We start from the raw sequence: 22565 nt of genomic DNA, 5'->3' as shown, positions 1-22565 counted from the left end.
GCTTCCTCTTTGCTAAACAAGAAGGCAGCCTCGGTGATGGTTAAACATCTCAAATTAATCGCGCGAACTCCGCACGGAGCCAGCCAAAAGTCACAGTTCAGCAAACCGCAGGGCAGACCGCCTGCCCAAAGGAGTCTCAGCCTAATTATCTTTTTTTTTCCTCTCCTTGTATCTCAATGTCACCTTCCTTTTAGCCGGTGGGCAAATGACGACTGCATCCCTCTGCACATCCCAGAGCGCAGATGTGTCCTCTTTGCGACTGCTTCCCACTTAGGCGTGATGGGGAGGTTGCTCGATGACGCTTCGGAGCCACGGAGCCATTATCCTAGGAGAGGCTGCTTGCTCCACTCCCTGCTAACGAAAGGGTGGACCAGGGTCCTTGGGAGCTGCCAGCAAATCACACCACACACAGTGATTATTAAAAGTCCAAAGGCAGACCAAGAGGCAACCTTGAGTCCTCAGAGTAGCAACGACCGACGAGAGCGTCAAGGGCAGAGCAGATCCTCTCTGTGCTGAATCCCTCCTCCCACCATCAAGGGAAACCGCAAAATAAAAGGTCTGTGCCTGCCAGCAGGCCTTGACTCCCCCTGCTCCTTCTGATCTGATCTGATCCGATCCCCCTGCTCCTTCTGATCCGATCTGATCCGATCCCCCTGCTCCTTCTGATCCTTGCCCCTTTCTCCTTCTGGGGACCTTCCTTTGGCCACCTCATCCTTCACATGGTTTGTGGGGCTGGCTACGCGACCAAGCCCAGAGCCCTGGCAAGGTCATCCATGGACACGGGGATAACAAGGAACGGTTATGGGGTAAGGCTGTTGGAGGAAAAGTTCCTTGTAATTTCAGCCACTTTTTAAGTAACGAGGACTCTGGCAGTCCAGCACCTCGCTACTCATGTATTTTAACTTCTTTTTGGGTCCAGGTAAGCTCTCAGCATCCCTGGCATCCTACGGCAGGCAGTCCCTGAGGTCCCTGAGGTTCACCCTGCAGAAAACAATGCAGCCCTTGCTCAATTTCATTTCCCACTTTCATTAAACAACCAACTGCTCATGCACTACAAAGAGGAAACATAATTTTCTCCAAAACAACCCTTGTTCTGAGTAGTCATCCCACATCCTACCGTGAATATCACTTCGCATTTGCTCATTTATTCTTGCTGTGGTTTAACCCAGCTGGCAGCTAAGCACCACGCAGATACTCGCTCACTCCCCCCTTGGTGGGACAGGGGAGAGAATCCAAAGAGTAAAAAGGAGAAAACTTGAGGGTTGAGATAAAGGCAGTTTAATAGGTAAAGCAAAAGCCGTGCACGCAAGCAAAGCAAAACAAAGAATTCATTCACTGCTTCCCACGGGCAGGCAGGCGTTCGGCCATCTCCAGGAAAGCCGGGCTCCATCACGCGTAACGGTTACTTGGGAAGACAAATGCCGTAACTCCAAATGTCCCCTCCTTCCTTCTTCTTCCCCCACCTTTATATGCATCTCATGGCACGGAACAGCCCTTTGGCCAGTTGGGGTCAGCTCTCCCAGCTGTGTCTCCTCCCAGCTTCTTGTGTAACCCCAGCCCACTCGCTGGTGGGGCAGTGTGAGAAGCAGAAAAGGCTTTGACACTGTCTACGCACCCTCAGCAATAACCCAAACATCCCTGTATTATCAGCTGTTTTCAGCACAGTCCCAAAACACAGCTTCATGCTAGCTACTACGAAGAAAATGAACTACCCGAGCCAAAACCAGCACCTTCTCCACCCCTTATTCCATACCATTTACGTCATGCTCAGGTCCCACACTACCCAATACATCCTCATTAACCACCACCCCCCTTCCCATCATTTGATACACAGATATCATTCCCTTAGCCTATGGACCACCCCTGTAAAATGTCCACAAAATGTCCAGAAATGTCCACAAAGTGTCCACAGAGTTCATTTAGTCCATGACTTTGGGCTCCATCTGTTATGGTGGTCACTCAGGACAGGAGAGATGGTGTGTTGTGTGGAGTTATTGGGCGCCAGAGCCAGCTCAGGTCGGGTCATTGCTGCACTTGCACTGCTTCTTGTAAGGCTTGTCCTCCACTGGTTTGGGTGGTTCCTGCTAGAGTAATTCCTATAACATGCAACTCAAATCCTGGGTTACAACAATTTAAAAGTATATCCATTACAATCTCCACCCCTGGTCCCTTTGGATCGGACCATAGGGTTTAACATTGCAATGAACACCTCTCCTTGCCTGGCTCTGGCTTGAATTTATCCACAGACTGCAGTCCCTTGGGGGTGTACCTGCTCCAAGTGGAGCCTTATCTATGAGCCACAGTCTCTTCAGGGATACACCTGCTGCAGCATAGACTTACCCACTGCCACAGGCGCTTTGAGGTGCACCTGTTCCAGCGTGGCCTTCTCCATGGGCCACAATGCCTTCAGAGATATACCTGCTCCAGTGCAGCCTTACCCAACAGCCACAGTCCCTTCTGAAGTAAACCCGCTCCAACATGGCCTTACCCATGGCTGCAGTCCCTGCAGGGGTGTACCTTCTCTGTCATGGCCACATGATTTGAGGTGCTCCAGCGTGACCTCATGCACATGCTTCAAGGTGTACCTGCTGCAGCATGGACTCATCATAGAATTGTTTCGGTTGGAAGAGACCTTTAAGATCATCAAGTCCAACCGTTAACCTAGCACTGCCAGGTTACCACCAGACCATGTCCCTCAGCACCACATCTACACGTCTTTTAAATACCTCCAAGGATGGCGACTCAACCACTTTCCTGGACAGCCTGTTCCAATGCTTGATAACCCTTTCAGTGAATAAATTTTCCCTTGTATCCAATCTAAACCTCCCCTGGCGCAACTTGAGGCCATTTCCTCTTATCCACAGCCACAGATGCTCTGAGGTGTACCTTATCCAGCGTGGACTTGTCCTTGGGCCACAATCCCTTCAGAGGTATACCTGCTGTGGCACAGACATAAACATGGCCACAGTCACTTCAAGATATACCTGCTCTAGCATGGACTTATCCAGGGCCACAGACACTTCGGGGTGTCTTGCTCCCATGTGGACTCATCCACAGGTCACAGCCCCTTCGACTGGAGGTCACACTGGAGTTCCCACCTGTCCAGTACAGCAGCACAGAAACAGCAGTGATGCCCTGGTCATCTGCAAGCCCAGGTGCACGGCCATTGCCGTCATCAAAACGTTCCCAGGCAGAGCAGACAAGATGATAAGCAGTATGGCAAGCAGCAAAAGCAAAAAGCAGTCACTAACGAGCACAAGACTAATTTAGAGTAAGGCAAGCAAGCCCCACGGCGAGCGCAGGAGCCTGTCAATTAATAGCTAAACAGCAATAACAGCCATAAATTCGATCTCACACATTCTAATAAAATCCATTGTTACCTCAAACACTTTGAGCCCCACACTGGGTACCAAAAAGGACTGTCATGGTTTAATGCCAGCCAGCAATGAAGCACCACACAGCCATTCGCTCACTCCTCTCTGGTGCGATGGGCAAGAGAATCAGAAGAGCAAAAAGGAGAAAACTCGTGGGTTGAAATGAAGACAGTTTAATAGGCAAAGCAAAAGGTGCTCACGCAAGCAAAGCAAAGCAAGGAATTAATTCACTACTTCCCATCAGCCAGCAGGTATTCAGCCATCTCCAGAAAAACAGGGCTCCATCACCACTGTGCTTCACTCAGTTTCATCAAAATTAAGTCTTCATTAATCTCCCTTTAATCTCCCAACTTCTTGTGCATCTCCCAGCCTGCTCGCTGGCAGGGCAGTTTGAAAAGCAGAAAAGGCCTTGATGGTGTATAAGCACTGCTCAGCAATAACCAAAACATCTCTGTATTATCAACACTCTTTTCAGCACAAATCCAAAACACAGCCCCATAGTAGCTACTGTGAAGAAAATTAACTCTATCCCAGCCAAAACCAGCACAATTCCGTAACTGATTGCGTTTTTACCTTTTTTGACCGGTCGCCCAGTCAGGGATTGCAGTCTGTGCTGCACACAGACCCAACCAAGGGTACGGCTATGGCATGAAACCAGCTTTCGTCGGACAACAGAGAGCCCCCAAGAGACAGTGACAGGAGGAATGCCACAACCACAGGAAAAGCTTCGGTCAGGTTTCACTTCTCCCCAGACAACTACAAGCCCACGGAAACCCGCTCCATCAGCTTCAGCACATGGGACCAGGAGGATCCAGCATCTAAGCCGCCTTCTTGTCGCCTCAGCACATTTTTCTTTTAACACCTCAGTTGCCGAAGTCAGGGGACCACATCATCACACAGTTGAGGCCTCGTGCCGTCTGGCCCCTTTGTGCTTTACAGGAAAGGCACCACAGATTCGTAAAAACGAGGCTCAGGAAACCTAGTTACAAATGCAGAGGGGCCATGAGTGGGCAGGATTTGATGGAAACCCTCTCTTCCCACCACAACACTGAATATTTAGCTACAGCCTAGTGTTTTGTATCAAGTTATCGATGCCTCGATCCTCCTCTTACAACCACCATTGAAAATCTTCAACAACTTTTACTAAAAATGCAAACGAGGAGGAAAAAGGCCAAAGCGTTTGAAACCCATTTCCTATATCACTTCTTCCTTTAGCTGTAAAACCTTTTCTGGGGGGAAAAAAAAATCCCCTATACTTTTACAAATCCAAATTCAAACCAATCCAGCTTTTTCCCGAGAGGAAAAGCCATCTCCTGCACACCAAATCCATATTCTTTACACCAGGCTAGTAGAGGATCATGCGCACACACACACACCCCTGTGCGTGTACACACACGCCACAAAAATTTTCCTGATAAAAGTTTCAGTGAGCCCAGCTCTTTCCTGCAGACGGTTGGGATTTTGACGAGTTGGCACTTTTCAGCGCAGAAGTGTTTAATCAGATCTTTCCTGACCAGTTCTGCAGCTGTGCGCCATGCCTCCAGCACTCCTCTCCCAGGGAAGAATCGGTCCGCCAAGCATGCTAAAAAGCTACCAAAACAGTTCCCGCTGCTTCTGCTTCCAAACCAAAACTCAGAGCTTCTCACAAGAAACAGCAAAAATGCCCCCATTTAAAAAAAAAAAAAAAAAAAAAAAGCAGTGTGGTTTGAGCAGTTTTCATGTGAAAATCTAAATCATTTACTATATTGCGTAGATTAATTTCCAGTATCAAAGCAAAGGCTGCCGTTTTTCTTCCTGGAAAGTTTGCAGCTTCCCTACATTTTGGTAGCACCTCCTTATTTTCAGCCTTCAACACCTCTGTGAAGCTTTACACTTTTTTGCAAACGTGTAAAAACATCCCATTTTCAATTAAGTGAATAAAGTATTCATATAATTTATTAAAGGATTTCTGAAATTCCTAGCTAGTAACTCGCAGAGGCTATGGAAGCTTTTCCCTTTTTTGCTCCCAGCGTAGTGAAGGTTTCAGGGGATGCTTTGCGAGCGCAAGCCAAAACTGCACGGCCTTGGCGCGCCAAAAGGAGAGCACTGCAAATTGCCTCTGATAGACTTTCATGCGTGTTTCAACAAATCTAAACCTGATAACCTTTGGTGAACTGCTCAGAATACACTACATTTTTAAGCACCCTAACTGCTATAACCAAATCCCTTGGAGGCTCTGAACGCAGAGCAACGAGACCACAACATTCAACAAGCTGCTTCAGAGGGGTGTCCCTGCATTCGGACAGGTGAGTTATGGTGTCCTGTACTTTGCAGAACAACCCACCACCTCCGAGCTTATTTGTGAAACGCAAGTAGTTAAGGCACAGCACATCGGGAACCACTGTCCCTGCAGAGCACAACAGCACCCAAGTAAGAGCCAGAGTGGGTACCCGGTAAATACCAGGCCTCTACCGGGACATTGTTGGCAGGAGGAAACCAGAACTGCTGAGCAGCTCCAGCCCAACCCAAGCTCTCCTTCCCCTGCTTGGAAACACACTGGTTTTCCTCCTCTGTCCGCGCAGGAAGCCCAAAGCTGCCAGAGCCAGAGACAAGGGCTGCAGCACACTGTGGGGAACTGTGCCAATGGCGAAGGTGGGAGCTCTGAAGAGTGTGAAGCACAGGTGGAAATCACAGAGGTTTTGGGAAGTACAAGGTCTTTGGGGGACAAGGAGAGACAAACTGGCCCAGTGACTCTTTGCACTGTTTTTTCCTGGAAGGAACCCCCCATGCTCAGTACAATGCATTTGGCAGGAATCCCCCGAAACCTGCTGGTATGGGAAACAAGCCACTCGAGGTGCAGCAAGGAAAGGCCGGCAAGCACAAGTCCTACAGCTGCTGCCTGTTGCACCACACCTTGCAAGCCACGGCTTCCCAGGCGTGGGACTGGCTGGAGCAGGAGGCGGCTTTCTCACCCCACAAACTGCAGAAACCGGTTTTACATGTGCCGCAGCCTTCCCACCCCACACTCATGAGTAAAGCTGCTGGGATTGCAAAAGCGAGGTATCCAGTTCACATGCTGAGGAGGCATCTCTGCAAATGGGTTTTGTGCCTCTTCCCTCAGTGAACTGGCACTGCCTTTGCGAGGGACGCTGAACTGCGGCCACATTTGGAAAGCGCAGGCAGGGACATGCACTTTGGTCAAGAGGGCAAAGATGTGAGGGATTACTCCAGGCCAAGCCTTTGCAAAATCAACCATCGTGCCTGCCTGTCCCATGGGAGTATCGCAGGGACATCCCCCACACATGGTGCCACACGCAGGGAGTTCAGCTGTGTGTATATGGGAACATCCCCCACTGCTGCACAGGCACCAGTCCACTCCTGCCAGCTCTTCTAAGCCCAAAGCTACCTGTGCTCACAGCTGAGAAGCTACTAAGGAGCCCAGAGATTTAAGAGGAGGGAGTGAGGGAACAAGGGGTCCTCACCCTGGGATGGCCAAGAGCCAAGCGGGAAAGGGCTGTTCTCGCCCCGCAGAAAGGAGGAAGGAAGCGGTGCCTGTTCACTCCCGGGGCAGGAAGGGTAGCGGGAACAGAGCAGACTGGCTGTCGCTCTCCCCTTCTTCCTCCCGCACCGGGCAGGAACACGGCCTGGCCGAACCGCTCCTGCCAGACGCCCTGTCAGGGACAATGGCCCTGCAGCCGGGACAGGGTGGCCACACCAGCCCCGCACAGGACGTGCCGACAAGAGCTGGCACATAGCAAACGCGGCGGCGAAGGGGTGAGCGGGACACGGCGCCTCCGACCACTGACGGGCTGCCCGGGGCCTAGCGGGCCGGAGCCCCCCCCGGGGACTGGAAAAGCCCTCACGAAGAACCGGGACGCCACCGCTTCCTCGCAGCGCGCCGCTCTCCGCCGGGTACCGAGCTGGGGGGGGTCACCCGCCGCTCCACCCCCACCGGCAGCCCCCGGGTACCGGCGCTCCCCCCGAGGCGGCGGCGCCTCCGCTCCCTCCGGCTGCCGCCATGGCGGCGTGCGACTCCCGGCGGTGACGTCACGTGCGCAGCCGCGCGGCGCGTGCGGGCGTGGGCGGGGCGGGGCGCGGGGCGTGGCGGCGGGTGGGGGGCGTGGCGGGTGGCGGGCGGCGCGCGGCGGCCGGGGCGCGCGGCGGCGGCGGCAGCGCCATGTCGATGGAGGACCCCTTCTTCGTGGTGAAGGGGTGAGCGGCGGCCCTCGGGGGACGCCCCGCGCCGTGGCGGCTGAGGGGAAGCCGGGGAGGGGCCCGGGTGCTGGGGGAAGCTGCGCACGGCCGCCCCGCAGCCGGGGAGGCCCCGGGCGTGGGGGAGGGGGGGTGAGCGGCGGTCGGGGGTGTCCGGAGGCAACCGGGGAGGGGGAAAATGGCGTCCCCGTTCCCCCACTTCTGTGGCTGAGGTGAGCGGGATCTGGAGCGGCCCCGCTGCGGTGCCCGGCGTCGACGACCGGGCCCGGGAGGCCCCCGGGGCGAGGCGCTGTGCCGGGCAGGTGCCGGGCCGCGCCCGGGCCTCCCCGCACGAAGCGCTCCCCGCTCTGCCGGCCAAGGAAACGCGAGCTTTGGAAATGCCCCCTACCCCCGCCCGCTTCGGGTACGGGGGGCGGGCGGGGAAGCGGGAGGTGCAGCTCTGCCTCGGCTGCAGGTGCGGCTGCCGGCACGGTGGGACAGCCTGGGGACAGCCTGCCCGGATGTCCCCGCAGCTGTGGGTTGGGAAATGTCGCCCTGCAGCTGGCAGAGCGGGGCTGGCTGGTTCCCGGGTGGGATCCCCGAGGGGCCAGGGCCACCGTGTCCTGGCTGGAAGATGGAGAAGAGCAAAGACCAAGCTTTAGAAGAAACTGCAGTGTGGACGGTGGCCATGAGAGGAAGCACACAGAGAGAGCCTAAACAAAGGCAAACACAAACCAAAGGTGGTCGAGGCAGGAGGAAAGAAAAATTGTAATTAATAGCGTGAAAACACCTTAGTTTCTAAAAACTACCCTGGGGCCACCTTCAGTTTCTGCTGTGAGCCAGTCTCCTACCCCGTGTCACAGTGAAACACCACTCAGGAGCAGTGGAGGCCCTCGTGGGGAAAGCCCTGTGAGCACAAGAGGTGTGGGAAGGGATGCTGGTTCACGCAGGGAAAGTGAATTGTTTTGCCAGGTTGAACTGGTGCTAAGGGGAAAAAACGTCCTGTCAAACTTTCCGGAGAGGTTCCCGTGCCATGCGGGGAAGGGCTGGGAGTAGAGAGAGGATGTGCTGCTGTTCCCAGCGTTAATTATTACCCAGCAGGTTGGGGTGGAAGGGAAGCCTAGTGGAGGCTGGTCCATGTTGGGTTCAGTTTGCTTTCCTGGAGTTCATAACTCCTCCCATCAGAGGATATCCAGCTCTGCTTTAAATTCCTGCTTGTGGGTACTTCCCCAAGTCTGCCCGGATGGAAAAAAAAGTCCAAAACCCTTCCTAGCAAGTAGTGGAGGGAACGAAGCTCTAGATCCTCAGTGTGGGCTGCTGACTTTAGGGCACTAGATGTGGCAGACTCGGAGCCGTGGGCATGCGAGAAGAGGAAGGGACATGTGTCAAGGTGCCAAGAGACCACAATTTAGACAGCAAAGTTGAATACTTCAGACCACAGTGTAACATAAAGAGAGCTACAGTTCTGGAACCCCTCCAGGGTGTGGGGCTCAGTTCATCTGTCCTGGTCTTCCCCCCATGATAACCTGCTTTCTTTCACTGGGGATGAACACCTGCATCTTATGTGGATGCTGTGTGCAAGCTCTCGAGCTCCTAGCGGCCACCTTTCTTACCAGCAAAGTCTGCTTTCCCCTGTGTCCCTCATCCTGGCTTCCCATGAACCTGGAGGAGTGGTTCAGGGCTCAGGACTGCAGAGCTTGTAAATATAGATACCATGACCCAAACTTACAGACCCGCTTGCCCCAAACCATCAAAGCAGCATTCAGTGCTGTCAGCAAAGCCTGCCTTCCCATGCCTTGAATGCACTCGTCTCCAAAAAGCTTAGAGCAGCAGAAAAAGCTTCTGTACCCTAAGCCAGCGTAGTAGAACTGTGTGGTTTTTTTGCGTTAAATTAAAATAAACAGTGCTGCACTCAACTGTCTGCTTGGCTGTGTTGTGGGGACAGTTCCTGTAATTCTGTGTGCCCTTGGGGTATCTCACCTAGGCAGTCAGGAGTCTTCAGAGGAGAGCTGTTGAGAGGAATGTGAAACATTAATTGCCAAAGAGCAGCCTTGTTCAGATGCTCTGCCCTGGCGTGCCTGTGTGACACTTGGCAGAAACCTCCCCTAAAGAAATAGCTTCCTTCATTAATAGGTGACCTGTAAGTTGTCGTTGCTCAGCACTTTGTGCTGCAGCATGACATGGGATTGCCTAGCAGGTAGGGCAAATCTTTATTTTATGAAATAAAATAAAAAATGTTTGAAGGAAAGGTGTTTGGGAGAAAGCTGGGCTTCCCTGCTCAGCTGGACATGGGGCTGTCCCACTGTGACTGCTGCAGAACAACTGATGATAATCCCTTCACTTCTTTTTAATCACTCTGGCTGCAGGGAGGTGCAAAAAGCCGTGAACACTGCCCAGGGGCTCTTCCAGAGATGGACGGAGCTCTTGCAAGATCCCTCCATCGCCACAAGAGAAGAAATCGACTGGACCACTAATGAGCTCAGGAATAACCTGCGGAGCATCGAGTGGGACCTGGAAGACTTGGATGAAACAATTAATATCCTTTCTGTGGCCCTTTGGAGGTAGGGGCCTGTGGTTCCTAAGTTGTACTAAATAGCCAAGTACCAGTGCTTGCCAGTAGCTGCTTTTTGCAGAAATCAGGACTATTTGGGATTGAATTTTGCATTTACATCGGCTTTTCTCAAACTGCAAAGGAGAAAAGAAGGCAAATATGTTCAGCAAAAGGATTTTTCTTTTGCCTTTTTGTTTTCCTTTTGACAAGGTATATTCTAAGATGCTTTGTTCTAGAAAGCCTATTGCGTTGTATGAATTTGGATTTCTGTGTAGTCTGTCGTACTCTAGGCTGGCTTCCAGAAATACTCCTTTTCCCTTGTGTTCATCTGAACGCTCCGGAAAGCGCTGCACAGAGAACAAAAAAAATGCAGGAGAGAAGCCTCACACTGGTGCGTGTGCTGCACAGTACGTTCCTGCCATGCTTTTTTTTCCCTCCAGTGTTTCCTACTTTGCTAATCAGATTTTGGGAAAAGGCATGGTGCAATGGAAAGCTGCCGCTTGGTAGAACCCTGCGGAAGCATGCTCGGGGTTTGTGTATCTGTGTGCGTACCCAACACCAATAACGGGGACTCCTTGACTCGCTGCCTACGCATCGTTGAGGCAAACCCACGGAAATTCAACCTCGATGCAACAGAGCTGGGTATCAGGAAAACCTTCATCACGAGCACGCGGCAGGTGGTCAGGGTAAGGAACGTGGGCAGGGGGTGGGAGTGTGGTGGAAGACGGAAGGAATGATTATGTGGTTAAAAAAGAGGAAAACTTGTGGCCATTTCCATGGTGAAGTGGAGAGCAGAGAATAAACCTGCCACCTGCTCTCTCGGCCTTCCTCCTCTTCCTCACGTGCTCCCTCCTGGGGCTGCCCAGAACGGTTTGTGAGTGCAGGTGCCCCATGGCTTACCCTCCTTTTCTGCTGCTGCCCCTTTAGTTCTTCACACCTCTCTTGTAACAGGGAGCCTGGGAACCTGTAGAAACTGGGAAGAAAGAGTAAAGACCCCGCTGCGATGCAGGGGAGGCCGGAGCCTCTCTTCAGAGTTGAAGGAAGTCGCAACTGTCCTGTGCTTTTGTCGCGCTAGTTTTCAAAAACAGAGAGTCTGCTTTGAACGCTGACGGTTAAAGCCTAGCGTTATTGACGTGGCGACTTCAACTTCCTACTGCTACAAAATAGTCCAGACAACCACTAGATTTATTTTTAACTTGAGGAAGGTTGTTTTTATTTTTTTTTTTAGTTTAAGCTCACCTCCTTAAGCAAAAGGAGGATTTTAACAACTTGGTAGTAATAAATAGAGAAGAAACATCTTCCCAAAGGCTTCACTGCCTGGTAACAAGCTGTTAGTTAGGAAGTTTTCTCCCTGTTAATAGCTATGCTGCGTGGAGCTTAGTTTCTGCTGTCCCTCACGACTCTGATATTCCTCCTTCACAAAATGCATTGCTGTGGCTGGCAGCAAGCGTGTTCCCCTACCTGCAGTCCTGTGGTCTGGAGGTTTGCTGCGTGGGAACTGATCCTAAAACCATGCTGGCCCTGGGTGGCAGGCATGTGCTCGCCGCGTTGCTCTCAGTGTAGTCTGCTCCCCAAACAAGCAGGATCAGGCAAGCTTGCCTTGTGGTCCTCTTTTCCTGGCTGAAAACTGCTGGCTAATGGGTTTTGGAGCAGCATCTCCTACTGCTAAATGAAACTCATTAGTGACTTATGCAGCTGACTTCAGTTTCCATGGGGGAATTTGTGATGTACAGCAGCACCTACATTAGCTGGTGAGAAGTAACCAAGGGGGATCTGGTGCTCTTAGGTGATATATTGCACGTCTCTGACAGTAAAACATACCTAAATGTTCTGGTGACATCAGAACTGTGCTGGTGGATCAGCCCCCGCTAGATCACATTGACTGCTTGCTAATCTGCCCTATGAAAACTAGATTATGTTGTGGTGGAGAGCCTTCTGTGGCTGGTGATCTTCTACAGGAACTTAGGAGCAAAACTTAATTGATAAAAGAGAAAACACAGGCACAGTCAGAAAGGATGGCCACAAGACAGGAAATTTATCTCATCCTATGCAATATAAAACCAGACGCAACTGGGAATGAAATGGAGGGGGTTGCAGGCTTCCAAGACCTTGAAGAGGATGACTCTTCCTTACAGTCTATCACTGAGAACATTAGTTTAACGTTATACAAATCAAAGTATTTCTGGCTGTAGTGGAGCAAAATGAGTAGTAAATAAGGAATATTTTCAAAATATCCCATTGCCGTTGATTCTAGTATTAGTAAAATGATGAACTGTGGTGAAGCTTTCTACAGTATCCTTCCAGACTCTTCAAAACTGTACACTTTCAAAGAAAATCTCCCTTCCCTCACTTCCCCTTAAAGAAGCCTTGCAGCACCCTGAAACTGCCTGTCACCTCAAATCCAACGCTGACATACTTCTTCTTTCGTTGAACTAACAGGAAATGAAGGATCAGATGTCCAACTCCTCCATGCAAGCGCTGGCTGAAAGGAAAAACAGGCAGGTAAGAACCAGAAACAGGCATGTTAAGTGAATGTAGTGGTTATTTGGAACTTAAAGGAGTGAGGAGGATTTACCAGCTCTGGCAGCTAGTGTCTTAAGGTATGTGTTAGGTGAAACTTCCATTTTCACTTTGAGGCCCCACGTTGTAAGGTAGAGCGTATAGCGTTGCTCCGAACTGCGTAAAAGCTGTAACTACAATATATATCCTGTCTGTAGTTCATCCCCTTATAAACCGTGGTTTTGGGAAGGGGCTTGCATGCTGCAGCAAAGCTGTGTGTTTGAACTGTGTCTGTTTTGCTGACCTGAGAGTGCTGGTTCTTGCAGGCACGTTGCTGCCGCCCTCTTCCAAGTCTGTCTCTCAAAGCAATAAGTCAGCACTCGCCATCTGTCTCTGTCTTTAGATCTGGTTGTGTACAACTGTCAGCGTTGCATCATTCTGCAGAAGGGGGAATCTCCCTCCTCCTCCTCCTCGGAGGGGAACAGAATCCATGTCAGTGAATGTAATCCTGTGCTCTGCTGTATTTAGGAGCCAAGATGCTGCAATATCCTTTCACACAGCTGCCTCTCGTAATAGTTAGCCATGTAAGATGATGAAAGAAGCTCAAGGAGTCTCAGGTTGTCTGCACTTGTAATCTAAGGAATAGAAATAGATGCAGCTTGTGCCCCTCCCCAGCTGACGAGGAGGCTGTAAGGAGATCTCAGAGCTGACTTCCAGAGCTGCCTCAGTAAAAGCTGGTGTGCGTTTTGGACAATTAACTTATCTGGCTGCATCAGTCTTACCGCTTGTGGCAAAAATGACAAACTGCAACAAGCTACTGAGAAGCACAGAGCTGATTCCTGAGCTTGTTATGGGGTTAATTGACGTGCTTGGCAAACACTTGAAGAAGCAAAGTCCCTTACACCCTTGCTCAAACAAGTCTGTAGCTGTCTCTGCGTTTCGCTGCTTTCCTTTGCGTGAAGTTCCTGCTAGCTGTAGGAGGCCATATGGCCCAGCTCGCACGACAACATCTGGTCAGGAAAACTGACTTCCCCTTGCCGTCTTCCTCTCCCTTCCCCAGCCCCTCACCTTCCCTCCAGACTGTGAAGCTTGTGCTGGGCTGGCCTGCAGTGGCTTTTCCAGCATGCCTCTGTGTCTGAGAGGCTGGCTGGTGGCGACATAACCCTCACAGGCTAAGGCTGGCAAACAGAGGCCTTTCTATTGAAACTGCAGCAAAACTAGTGCACCGCATTAAATAGTCAGTAGTTGCGCTTGCCATAAACTGGGGAGAACCAGGAGTTTGCTCAGTGTCTTGAGGGCAGACAAAACCAGATGTCCATCAGCTTTCCTCACCCCTCCTCGATCCTTGGAAGGCAGATGAACCGTAGAGACTGTCTTGTTTTTAGCTTGCTGGAGCAGACTGGTCGTTGTCTTGCTGTTCTTCGCAAATACTTGTTCATCCTCCTCCCACCCATGACCAGAAGCTGCGAGACAGTCTCATTATGACTCGGCCTTGCCTCCACACTCATGGGCAGAGCTCCCTAACGCCCTCATAGTGCCGCAGGGTGCAACTCCTCACCTGCAGGCTACATTCATTCTCCAGCACTTGTCACTTGTGTTATACCCCTTCCGGGGACCAGCCTTACTCAGTTGGAAAGCCACATCTCTGCTGGCTTTGCACAAGCTTCTCTCTTCAGGTTGTAGAGCAGGTAGCAAGTGTAACCTTGTATGCTGGCAACTAAACAGGTAGCCTGAATCAAAGAACATGAGCATACCAACACTGCTGTGGTTATATTTTGCAGTTGTACTGTCAGCTCAACTGGTTAAGTACTTTATCCAGACCCTCTTAAGCCCCTGTCATCAGTAGGACAGTGTTCAGTTCGAGCTGTACATCTGTTAGCACAATATATCCGGATACTTCCCAACTTACATGTTCTAGCACACAGTGCGGCCTCTTGAGCAGACCTTTGCTAGTCCTTTGTGTGGTGCAGACCTCCTGTGTACACACCAGCTGTTGGTCATACTCCAGCTCTCCTCCTGCTGGAAAGGCATATCTGCAATATCAGGCCACAGAGACTTCCCAGGCTGGCATTTTAGCGTTGAATTGTTTTAGTTTGTGGCATCCCTCTATCTGAGTAGCAGCAGAGCAGGAGGAAAAGGATGCTGTATGCGTGTGTACAGGAGTATTGCCTCGTCTGCCTTCCCACTACGTGCTCTAGACGGGCTGTGAACAGACACAAGGGTGTTGCTAAGGGCTCTCTGCATCTGTTTAGGCACTCCTGGGAGAAAGTGGGAGTCAGAGTTGGAGCTCTGGACCTGACAAATACAGCCGCCTGGACCGGGAGCTGCAATTAGCAAATTCACACTTCATCGAGGAGCAGCAAGCTCAACAACAGGTAAGGCAGCTGGCACCATGCGGACTACATAGCTTTGCTTGCCAAACGGGTGCCAGGGGGATGAGATACGGCCTGCAAGAGCCAAAAAAAAATAATCCAGTCCTTGGCTGGTCCGGATCCAGGAGCCTGACAGCCCTCCTCTTTGCTTGCAGCATATACCCGTGCATGCATTTCCCGTACAGCACAGCTTTGGATGCATCTTGGCACAAAAGTTTTAACCCTTAAGGCTCGGGTCTTCTGCTCAGTACAGAAGCAAACAACATGATCTGGAAGATGCAGTGTGCTAAGCTTTAATACTACAAGGGTTGCCGAAATCCTTGGAGGAGTAGAAACGTTGCAAACAGAAAAGAGCCCGTTTCTCTTCCACAACTTCCCCTGGTTGAAAAATTAGCTGATGTTTGCTGTTGTTGTGTGCATCTTCATCAGAACAGGCTAGGAGCAGGAGCACGTGCCTGCTTCCCTTTTCCTGCCTTTGTCAACATGAGATTCGTGAGAAAGCCTGTGCGAGGGCTTTGTGAGAACCCCTGGCGAGGTGCTTCCCCGCCGCCAGGGGAATTCATCTGGAGAAGTGCCCAGGCAGCGTGCAGACCCCCATGCAGCAGCCCACCTAAACACAGGCCTTTAAACAGGCAGCTTCTTGGAGGCGGCAAACTGCGCTAAAGCTCCTTGACCCTTGATGCCACCCCAGCTTTCAGACAAGTTTTACCTAGTGACTCTCAGAAGATAAATAGATTCAGAAGTAGGTAACTAGGGTAAATCTAATCCTTAGTGTGACTGTGCCCTGAAAATGACTTAAATCATCGGCACACCTATTCCTTTGGCACATTTGATGCCAGGCTTGCTATTTTTAGCTGTAGAAGCTGCAACAGCCTTTTACTCGCTTTAACCCCTTGTTAGCTGCAGCATGTTCCAGATTGCATTTCCCAGCCACAGCATCAGCGTGGCTCCCTGGTGCCCGCTGCTGTACCTACTGTGGGCAGGGGGGCTCGTGGAGGTTTTGATGGCCAGCCCCCTGTGGCTTTCAAGAGTCACTTTAGCAATGGGTGCAGCAGGGAAGGGAGGGGGCATGGCTGAGCTGAGGCTGGATTTGCACGGATGACAGGAGGCTGCAGCCTGCTGTGCCATGGGGATGCCATGTCGGGGAGGCTTCCCTGCGGCTGTCACTTCTCCAGCATTTCTTAAGAATGCAGTCCTCATTCCTGGTGTCTTAGGTCTCTGCCCAGGCCCCACAGCTGATGTTGGCCAAGCAGCGAGAGTCTGTCCACAGGATTGGCTGGCTCTGACCCAGCTGTGGGAGACAGCAGACCTGTAATTGCCTGTTTCCCTTCTCTTTGGCCCCAGTTGATTGTGGAGCAGCAAGATGAGCAGTTGGAGCTGGTCTCTGGCAGCATCGGGGTGCTGAAGAACATGTCCCAGCGCATTGGCGGAGAGCTGGAGGAGCAAGCAGTGTAAGTGTGAGACACAGTGCCGAAAGCACAGTGTGGGGCTGGCTGCAGCACAGCTGGAGGTCCTCACACCCATATCTCTGCCCCTGTTAGGGACTTTGAATTTACTAGTCCCTTAGGCAGCCTCTCCTAGCCAGCCTTTGATTTTAGGCAGTGAAAAGCATTTCTTACTGCAGCCTGCAAGGATCCAACCACAGTCCTGTTCATTTGAGAGCCTGGACCTAGGGCAGGCTTAGCCGCCAGCTTACCTTTCCTTCTCTCTCCTTTTTACACGCTCCCGCTAAGGCTCACAGTTAGCTCCTTGGCTTCAGGCAGCCAGCAGAACCGAACAGATGAGGGAGGGAGATGCTGTGTAAAGGGGATGCTGGGCACTTTCCCACTCCATAGGATTTTGTGCTGCCCCTGGATAACTGCTTGACCTGGGAGTTCTCGGCTCCGCCTTGCTGCTCTGAAACAGGCAGCACAGAGCTGCTATTCATAGTTAAAGCTAAAAATAACCCTCACCCATGCAAAGGGTTAAAGGGTTAAAGCTCACAAATTTGCATCTATCATTTACATATAAATTAGATTTCTTTCTCAGTTCTTGTCCTTTGCAAACAAGTGCATAAAGTTTCCAGTAACGCAGGCTAACAGCTACCACTTCCAGAGAGGTTTGAAAGGTTTATTCCTAAAAACCCTCCTTGTTTGGCTGAGAGGAGTGTGGAGGGCTATGTCCTTTGTGAAGTAATGTCATCTTTGATGGAGAGGAGGAACTTCAAACCTACCTCCTGTATGAAGTCTTGCAGCATGAGAGTCTTCTGCTCTCATAGAACCAGATCAGTGTGGTGTGTCCGTTTCCAGATCACCACATGCTTGCTAGACGGTAGCAGATAACTACTGCAATGAGGTTTTTACAACTCTTTCTTTTTCCCCACTGAATGAAGGTTTAACAAGTGCCCTAGAACTCCAAATGAAGGAAGCTGTCCTTTTAAACTTAGTAAGCTTCAAAGTCCCGCTGTCTGGAGATGATTGGATTGGTACCTTGATTCTGGATGTGCTCGTTTCTCTTCAAATGGGTTCTTGACATTGACAAAGCACAGCTTCAGGAAGGCTTTCACATTCATTAGAGTCACTGTGTGGAGGAATTAGAGGAGTAACTTCCATTCAGAGCTTAAAAGGCACCTTAAAAGCAATTGCAAATCTCATTCCTGCTTGATACATGACTGGAACAAGATTTTAGCTTCAACTGCAAGCCCTGAACAAGAAAAGAGGTTTAAAGTCCAAGCTGGCATCTAGATCTATCTAACCAGTCACTGCTAATCACAGATTATAAGTGAGACTTTCCTCTTAGAAGGAGGAAAACCCCTACTCCTCACCTTGCAGGGGTGCATAGAGCTCATCCATGAACACACAGTGGGGACCAGTCCAACAAGAGCCCCCACTTTCTACCAAAGGAGAGCTGCTGCTTCAGCAGGTTTTTTCCCCGCCTTAGGTGCTTTCAGCAGGCCAGGCCGCGTTCATTTTCCCTGCCAGTATGTGACGGGCTGATCACGTCAGTGTTTTGATCAGTGTGTGTGAGCGCGCTGAGAAATCCCAAAAAGATGTGTCACTTGCTGACGAGTGCCGTGTTTCTCTGCCCCCAGGATGCTGGACGACTTCTCCCATGAGTTAGACAGCACTCAGTCGCGGCTTGATAACGTCATGAAGAAGCTCGCCAAAGTGTCTCACATGACGAGTGGTAGGTCTTGGGAAGTGGGATCCAGTCCTGGAAAGGGAGAGACAGGCCCTCGGCTATTCAGGCTGGGACGCTACGTGCTCCCACCCACCGACAGCCATCCCTAGCCTGAGCAGAGGGGACGAAGCAGCTCTCGGTGCTTGAAAGAGGGGAAAGATTTCCAAGCCCTGCAGCTGCTCCTGCCCAGACACTGCTCTGCAGCCTGTCCTTTGCTTTTGTTTTATTTACAGATGCCTTTCTATTTATGCTGCTACTGCCGCGGTGGGAAAATCCCCCTCTAGGTGATAGGAGGGGAAGCTCTGCAGCCTCCTGCTCTGCTGCAGTTTCCCAGGCTGTCTGTGGAACAAAAGCTTTCAAGGTGCCATAAAACACTCACCAATGAGTGTGGCTTCCCCCCACACCAAATGCTTGCCTGCGACAAGCCCCTTTCCAAATCCCACCTGCCCTTGAGCTGCTGGTGCCTGCCAGCCCGCAGGCCTGTTGTCGGTCAGATATATCTCTCAGCTGGCGGAAGAAAGAGGCGATTTCTGCACCGAGGGGGAGGCTGAACCCACGAGAAAAGTCCTTATAAGGCTGTGCCTTGAAGCTGGTGGGCTGGCGGGGTGCCGCGGGCAGAGCAAACAGGAAGCCCGGCATGCCTGCCGGGAAGTCCCCCGCCGCCGGCTCGCCTCTCTGAGCGCTGGCAGTGCGCCCAGCAGTCCCCTCCTCCGTCACCCCTCTCCCATGGGTGCTTGAGTAGCTCGTGAAGGCAGCAGCAAGTCAGGAGGAGAAGTGTTCCTGCTCAGAAGGATTAGGCTGGCGGGGGGATTTATGAGGTTGTGGAAATACGGCCCTAGAGAGACCATTTGTAGTGCTGAGAGTGCTTTTGGGGTCACCAGTAGCCCAGTGGCAGCGCAAACACTGTCAAGCCTTGCGTATCTCCCCTTTCCTCTGGGAAAAACGCATCGGTCATTGCAGTGCGCTTCTGAGAGTTGTGAAAGAGCATTTCTGCTGTCCCTGGCATCCCACGTGCTGGGGCTGACCAGGAGGGCTCTTCCCAGGGTAGCTGCTTGTGCCCGGGAGTTGTGGGCTGCCTGTAGCCGTGGCCACGGACAGATAGCAGCTCTCAGAGGCGATGCAGCATTGAGCTTCTGCAGAGCATGCACAGGCCCGGTGAGATGTAAAGATGTCCAGGGGAAACCTCATTCCTGGCAGAGCTCTTTTTTGGGCAGCTTTCACCACATCGCTTGTTGTTCCTCTAGCAAACAGGTTATTCCACGAACGAGCAGCAACCCAGAGCAGCTCTCTGCTTGTTCCTCCCGACTGCTTTTGAACCAGCTTATCGAATGTGTTTGAATTTGGTTGGGGAAAAGCCTCAAAATTCCCACAGCTGTCCCCCAAACCAGATGTATCCTGGAGGAGAAATGCTGTCACCCTGTGGGCTGCAGCGGGGCATGCTGCCAAAGGAGCTGCTGCTTTGGCCTTTTATGGCTTCTTTAAGCTTGAATTGGGCTCCTAGCAGTACACAGCGAAGAAAAGCTCTCCCCCGATTTTCCTTCCCTGTGAAAGCAGGAAGACTGATGCTTCCTTTTCCTTCCAGATCGACGGCAGTGGTGTGCAATTATCATCCTCTTTGTCATCTTGCTGGTGGTGCTCATCCTGTTTTTTGTCCTGTGATGGACTGAACTTCTTCGGACGCCCCCTCCCCGCCCCCTCACCCCCGTAGCACGGGGAAACGAAACTCTCACCGTTTCCGTCCGCCCACAGAGATCCCAGGCAAGAAAACCCGCACTCAGCTCTCACCATTCTCCTCTGAGGATCACGGCTTGGCTCCGCCAGCGTCTCACCTGGCCCGGGGAGAGGTGGTGGAGGACTGGAGCTGCCTCCTCCCCCGGCATGGTGCGATCTGGACCTGGGCTCCAGGTCTGGACCTAGGCAGCTGGAGGGGGACTTGACCCCTGCGCTTCCACCCGGTGCAGGTAGGAGCCGGTTGCAGCAGTCCTGAGCTGCCTGCGGTCGGATGCGGACACAGAGCAGTGAGCCCTGGGGAGGACGGGACTGGTGGGGTGGTGGTGGGGGGGAGGAAATTAGTTAATTCACTGAGCATTACAAACCGCATTGCCAGCCTAAAGCATTACCGGGAGGAGCCGTGGCGTGAAACCCCACGCTGCCTTCCTCCCACGGCCGCCGACTTGCCGCCCAGACACCCCGGTGAGGCTGCAGCAGAGTGTTCACATCCACCGCCCCTCGACAGGAGCTTACGCGCAGGTGAGCCGTAGGGTGTAGTGTCCTGCCGTCAGCCGGCCAGGCACAATCAAGAACCCCAGAGCTTTAAACTCAGGTTGATGCGCGCTGAAAGCTGGCAAACAACCGTTATCCAGAGAGTGAGTTTCTTAAAGCTTTTAAAATTGCCTCCCTCGTTATACAAGCCTCTAAAGCTCATTGACTGATGCTTTCTCTGCCCTTGTATAACTGAGTAACTGCTTCTGTTTAACAGCTGCTTCCCTTTGGCAAGTGATTTGTCAGGTCTAAAATAACTTATTTTTTTTAAGGAAAAAAAAAAACAAAACAAAGCTTGTAAAGATTTTTTTGATGACCGTTCGAGCCACATTCTCTCTCTGGGTGCACAACACGCATTAGCAGAGGAATGGGGGCTCAATTATGTATTTTAAGTGCATATAAACTTGTAAATAGGATGTCTTAATCTTTCCCAACTGCTATTTTTTAGACACTTCTGTTGTAAGCAACCAAAAGGCAGGCGATTCAAAGATAGGTCGTGTTTCTGTATTACTGCCCAACCCTTTTGTTACCTTTGAGTTGTTTGTCACTTGAGTTGTCTCAGCAGTGTCGGATTAGCCTAGTTGTCTCCCTCGGACAGTGAATTAGGAGGGAGCCAGGTGGTCGATACCAAAATGTGGTGAAGAAAGCTCACCCTGGCAGTATTACTGGGGGAGAAATGCAGATGGGGGTTTCGTGCTGCAAACACCGATGGCAGGATGTGGGGTGGCTTCTTCGGGAAAGCAAACACGATTTCTTACTAAAGCCTGCTCCCACATTTAAGTTGCAAACACCAAAGGACTCAGGACAGGCTGGCTTACGCCTCCCATCTGGGTCTCAGATGGGGCTGGGGGAGGAAATTAATTGGTGCTGACGCTAAGACTTCTGCTAAAATAGCAAATCGCGCCCCCCCACCGCCCCCCAAAAATCGTCCTCCCTAAGTGGGAAGCTCGCCACCAGACGGCTTTACCTCCGGGATGCTTATCCCAGACCGAACGCTCCTCCCCACTGGGTCTGTGGCTTCCTTCAAGCGGCTGTGTGACCCCGCCGCAGGCGCCGGGTGCTGACAGCCGGCTGCACCGTGCCTTCTGCAGCCGGGCGCCGGACGGAGGGGCGAGATCAAGCTCCCTGCCATGCCTGGGCGGGTGCTCCCGTCGTTAACGCACACGTGCCCTTAGCGCTAATTATTTCAGCAGTTGCTCTTTATCCTTGCGGAGCACCTCATTTCTGTTGGTTACGCTGTAAGAAATACGCAGTGTCCCCTTTCCAGGGCTGGCTATCGCGGTGTCCGTGCGACTCCTTGGGCTTAATACCTCTCTGAGAGCAGGTTTCCTGGGAGCGCGAGTCTGACCGGGGAGCGGGGCTTGCCGTTGCCTGGTATTTGCCCACCTCCGATCCCTGCGTTATTTTCGGCATGGTTGTGCATCCTCCGGGAATGACTCCTGGCGCTCCGTGCGGGACCGCTCCTTCATTAGTCGGGCATACTGCCGGAGGGTGGCCCAGCTGCTGGTATCACCGCAAGCCACCAGACTGTCTTCAGTCCCTTTTCCTGTGTACAGTTGCTTTTTCTGTTGTTGGTGGTGCCCCCTCCCTTTAACATTAAATAAATGCGTTGCTGCTGCCCAGCGTGGCACAGCAGAGATCACCGGGCGTTCTCGCCGTGACCCTTGCTCGGGGACAAGGTGGGGGGGTGGGGGGGGGGTGTCTCCTGGCGCAGGGTAGCAGGAAAAGCTCCCACTGGTGTCTGCCTGGCATCACCCTCCTGGCTTGTAAGGCATAAGCGACAACTGCGGTTTCTGGGGTCCCCTCTGCGCCGCAGGCAGCTGTTGCCCAGATGCGGGGGCACTGTTGCGGCTGGCGGGAGGGAGCCATATCCCCCCCCTACCCCAGTGCAAGCGCCTCCTCCGCTTGCCGGAGAGGTTTGTCCCTGTGCCGCCGCTGCTGGCGCCACAGCATCAGTTTCCCCTTCCGTGGCAGGGAAAAAAAAAAAAAAAAAAAAAAAAAAAAAAAAAAAGACCGCCCCAGCAGCAAGAGTGCAGACCCCTCTGTCATTAGCGATGGCTACTCGCAGGTGCGTCCCTGCCAATGTCCCAGCAGGGCTCGGAGGAAGAGGAGAACGGCCCCATCACCCCCTACTTCCCCACAACCCACACGCACACCCCTCCCAAAAAACCACAAGCT

At 52.1% G+C, this 22565-nt stretch overlaps 1 protein-coding gene across 1 annotated transcript; it reads left to right on the top strand.

Moving 5' to 3' along the window:
• Positions 1-7468: 7468 nt before the first annotated feature.
• On the top strand, positions 7469-22029 carry STX6 (syntaxin 6). Its single transcript, XM_074598129.1, has 8 exons — positions 7469-7565; positions 9911-10080; positions 10687-10781; positions 12535-12597; positions 14847-14969; positions 16311-16417; positions 18037-18131; positions 19708-22029. Exons 1-8 carry the CDS (start codon positions 7531-7533, stop codon positions 19782-19784), a joined length of 765 nt encoding a protein of 254 aa, XP_074454230.1. The 5' UTR covers positions 7469-7530; the 3' UTR covers positions 19785-22029.
• Positions 22030-22565: the final 536 nt, after the last annotated feature.

The sequence above is a fragment of the Larus michahellis genome, chromosome 8, assembly GCF_964199755.1.
Source record: "Larus michahellis chromosome 8, bLarMic1.1, whole genome shotgun sequence".
Taxonomy (NCBI): Eukaryota; Metazoa; Chordata; class Aves; order Charadriiformes; family Laridae; genus Larus; species Larus michahellis.
The sequence above is the reverse complement of the archived record's forward strand: the minus strand, read 5'-3'. Positions and strand labels throughout refer to the sequence as shown.

Coding starts and splice junctions, on each gene's coding strand:
- STX6 (XM_074598129.1), top strand. CDS start 7,531: ATGTCGATGGAGGACCCCTTCTTCGTGGTGAAGGG. Junction 14,970..16,310: donor AGCAGCAAGCTCAACAACAG/GTAAGGCAGCTG, acceptor CTTTGGCCCCAG/TTGATTGTGGAGCAGCAAGA. Junction 16,418..18,036: donor GAGCTGGAGGAGCAAGCAGT/GTAAGTGTGAGA, acceptor CTCTGCCCCCAG/GATGCTGGACGACTTCTCCC.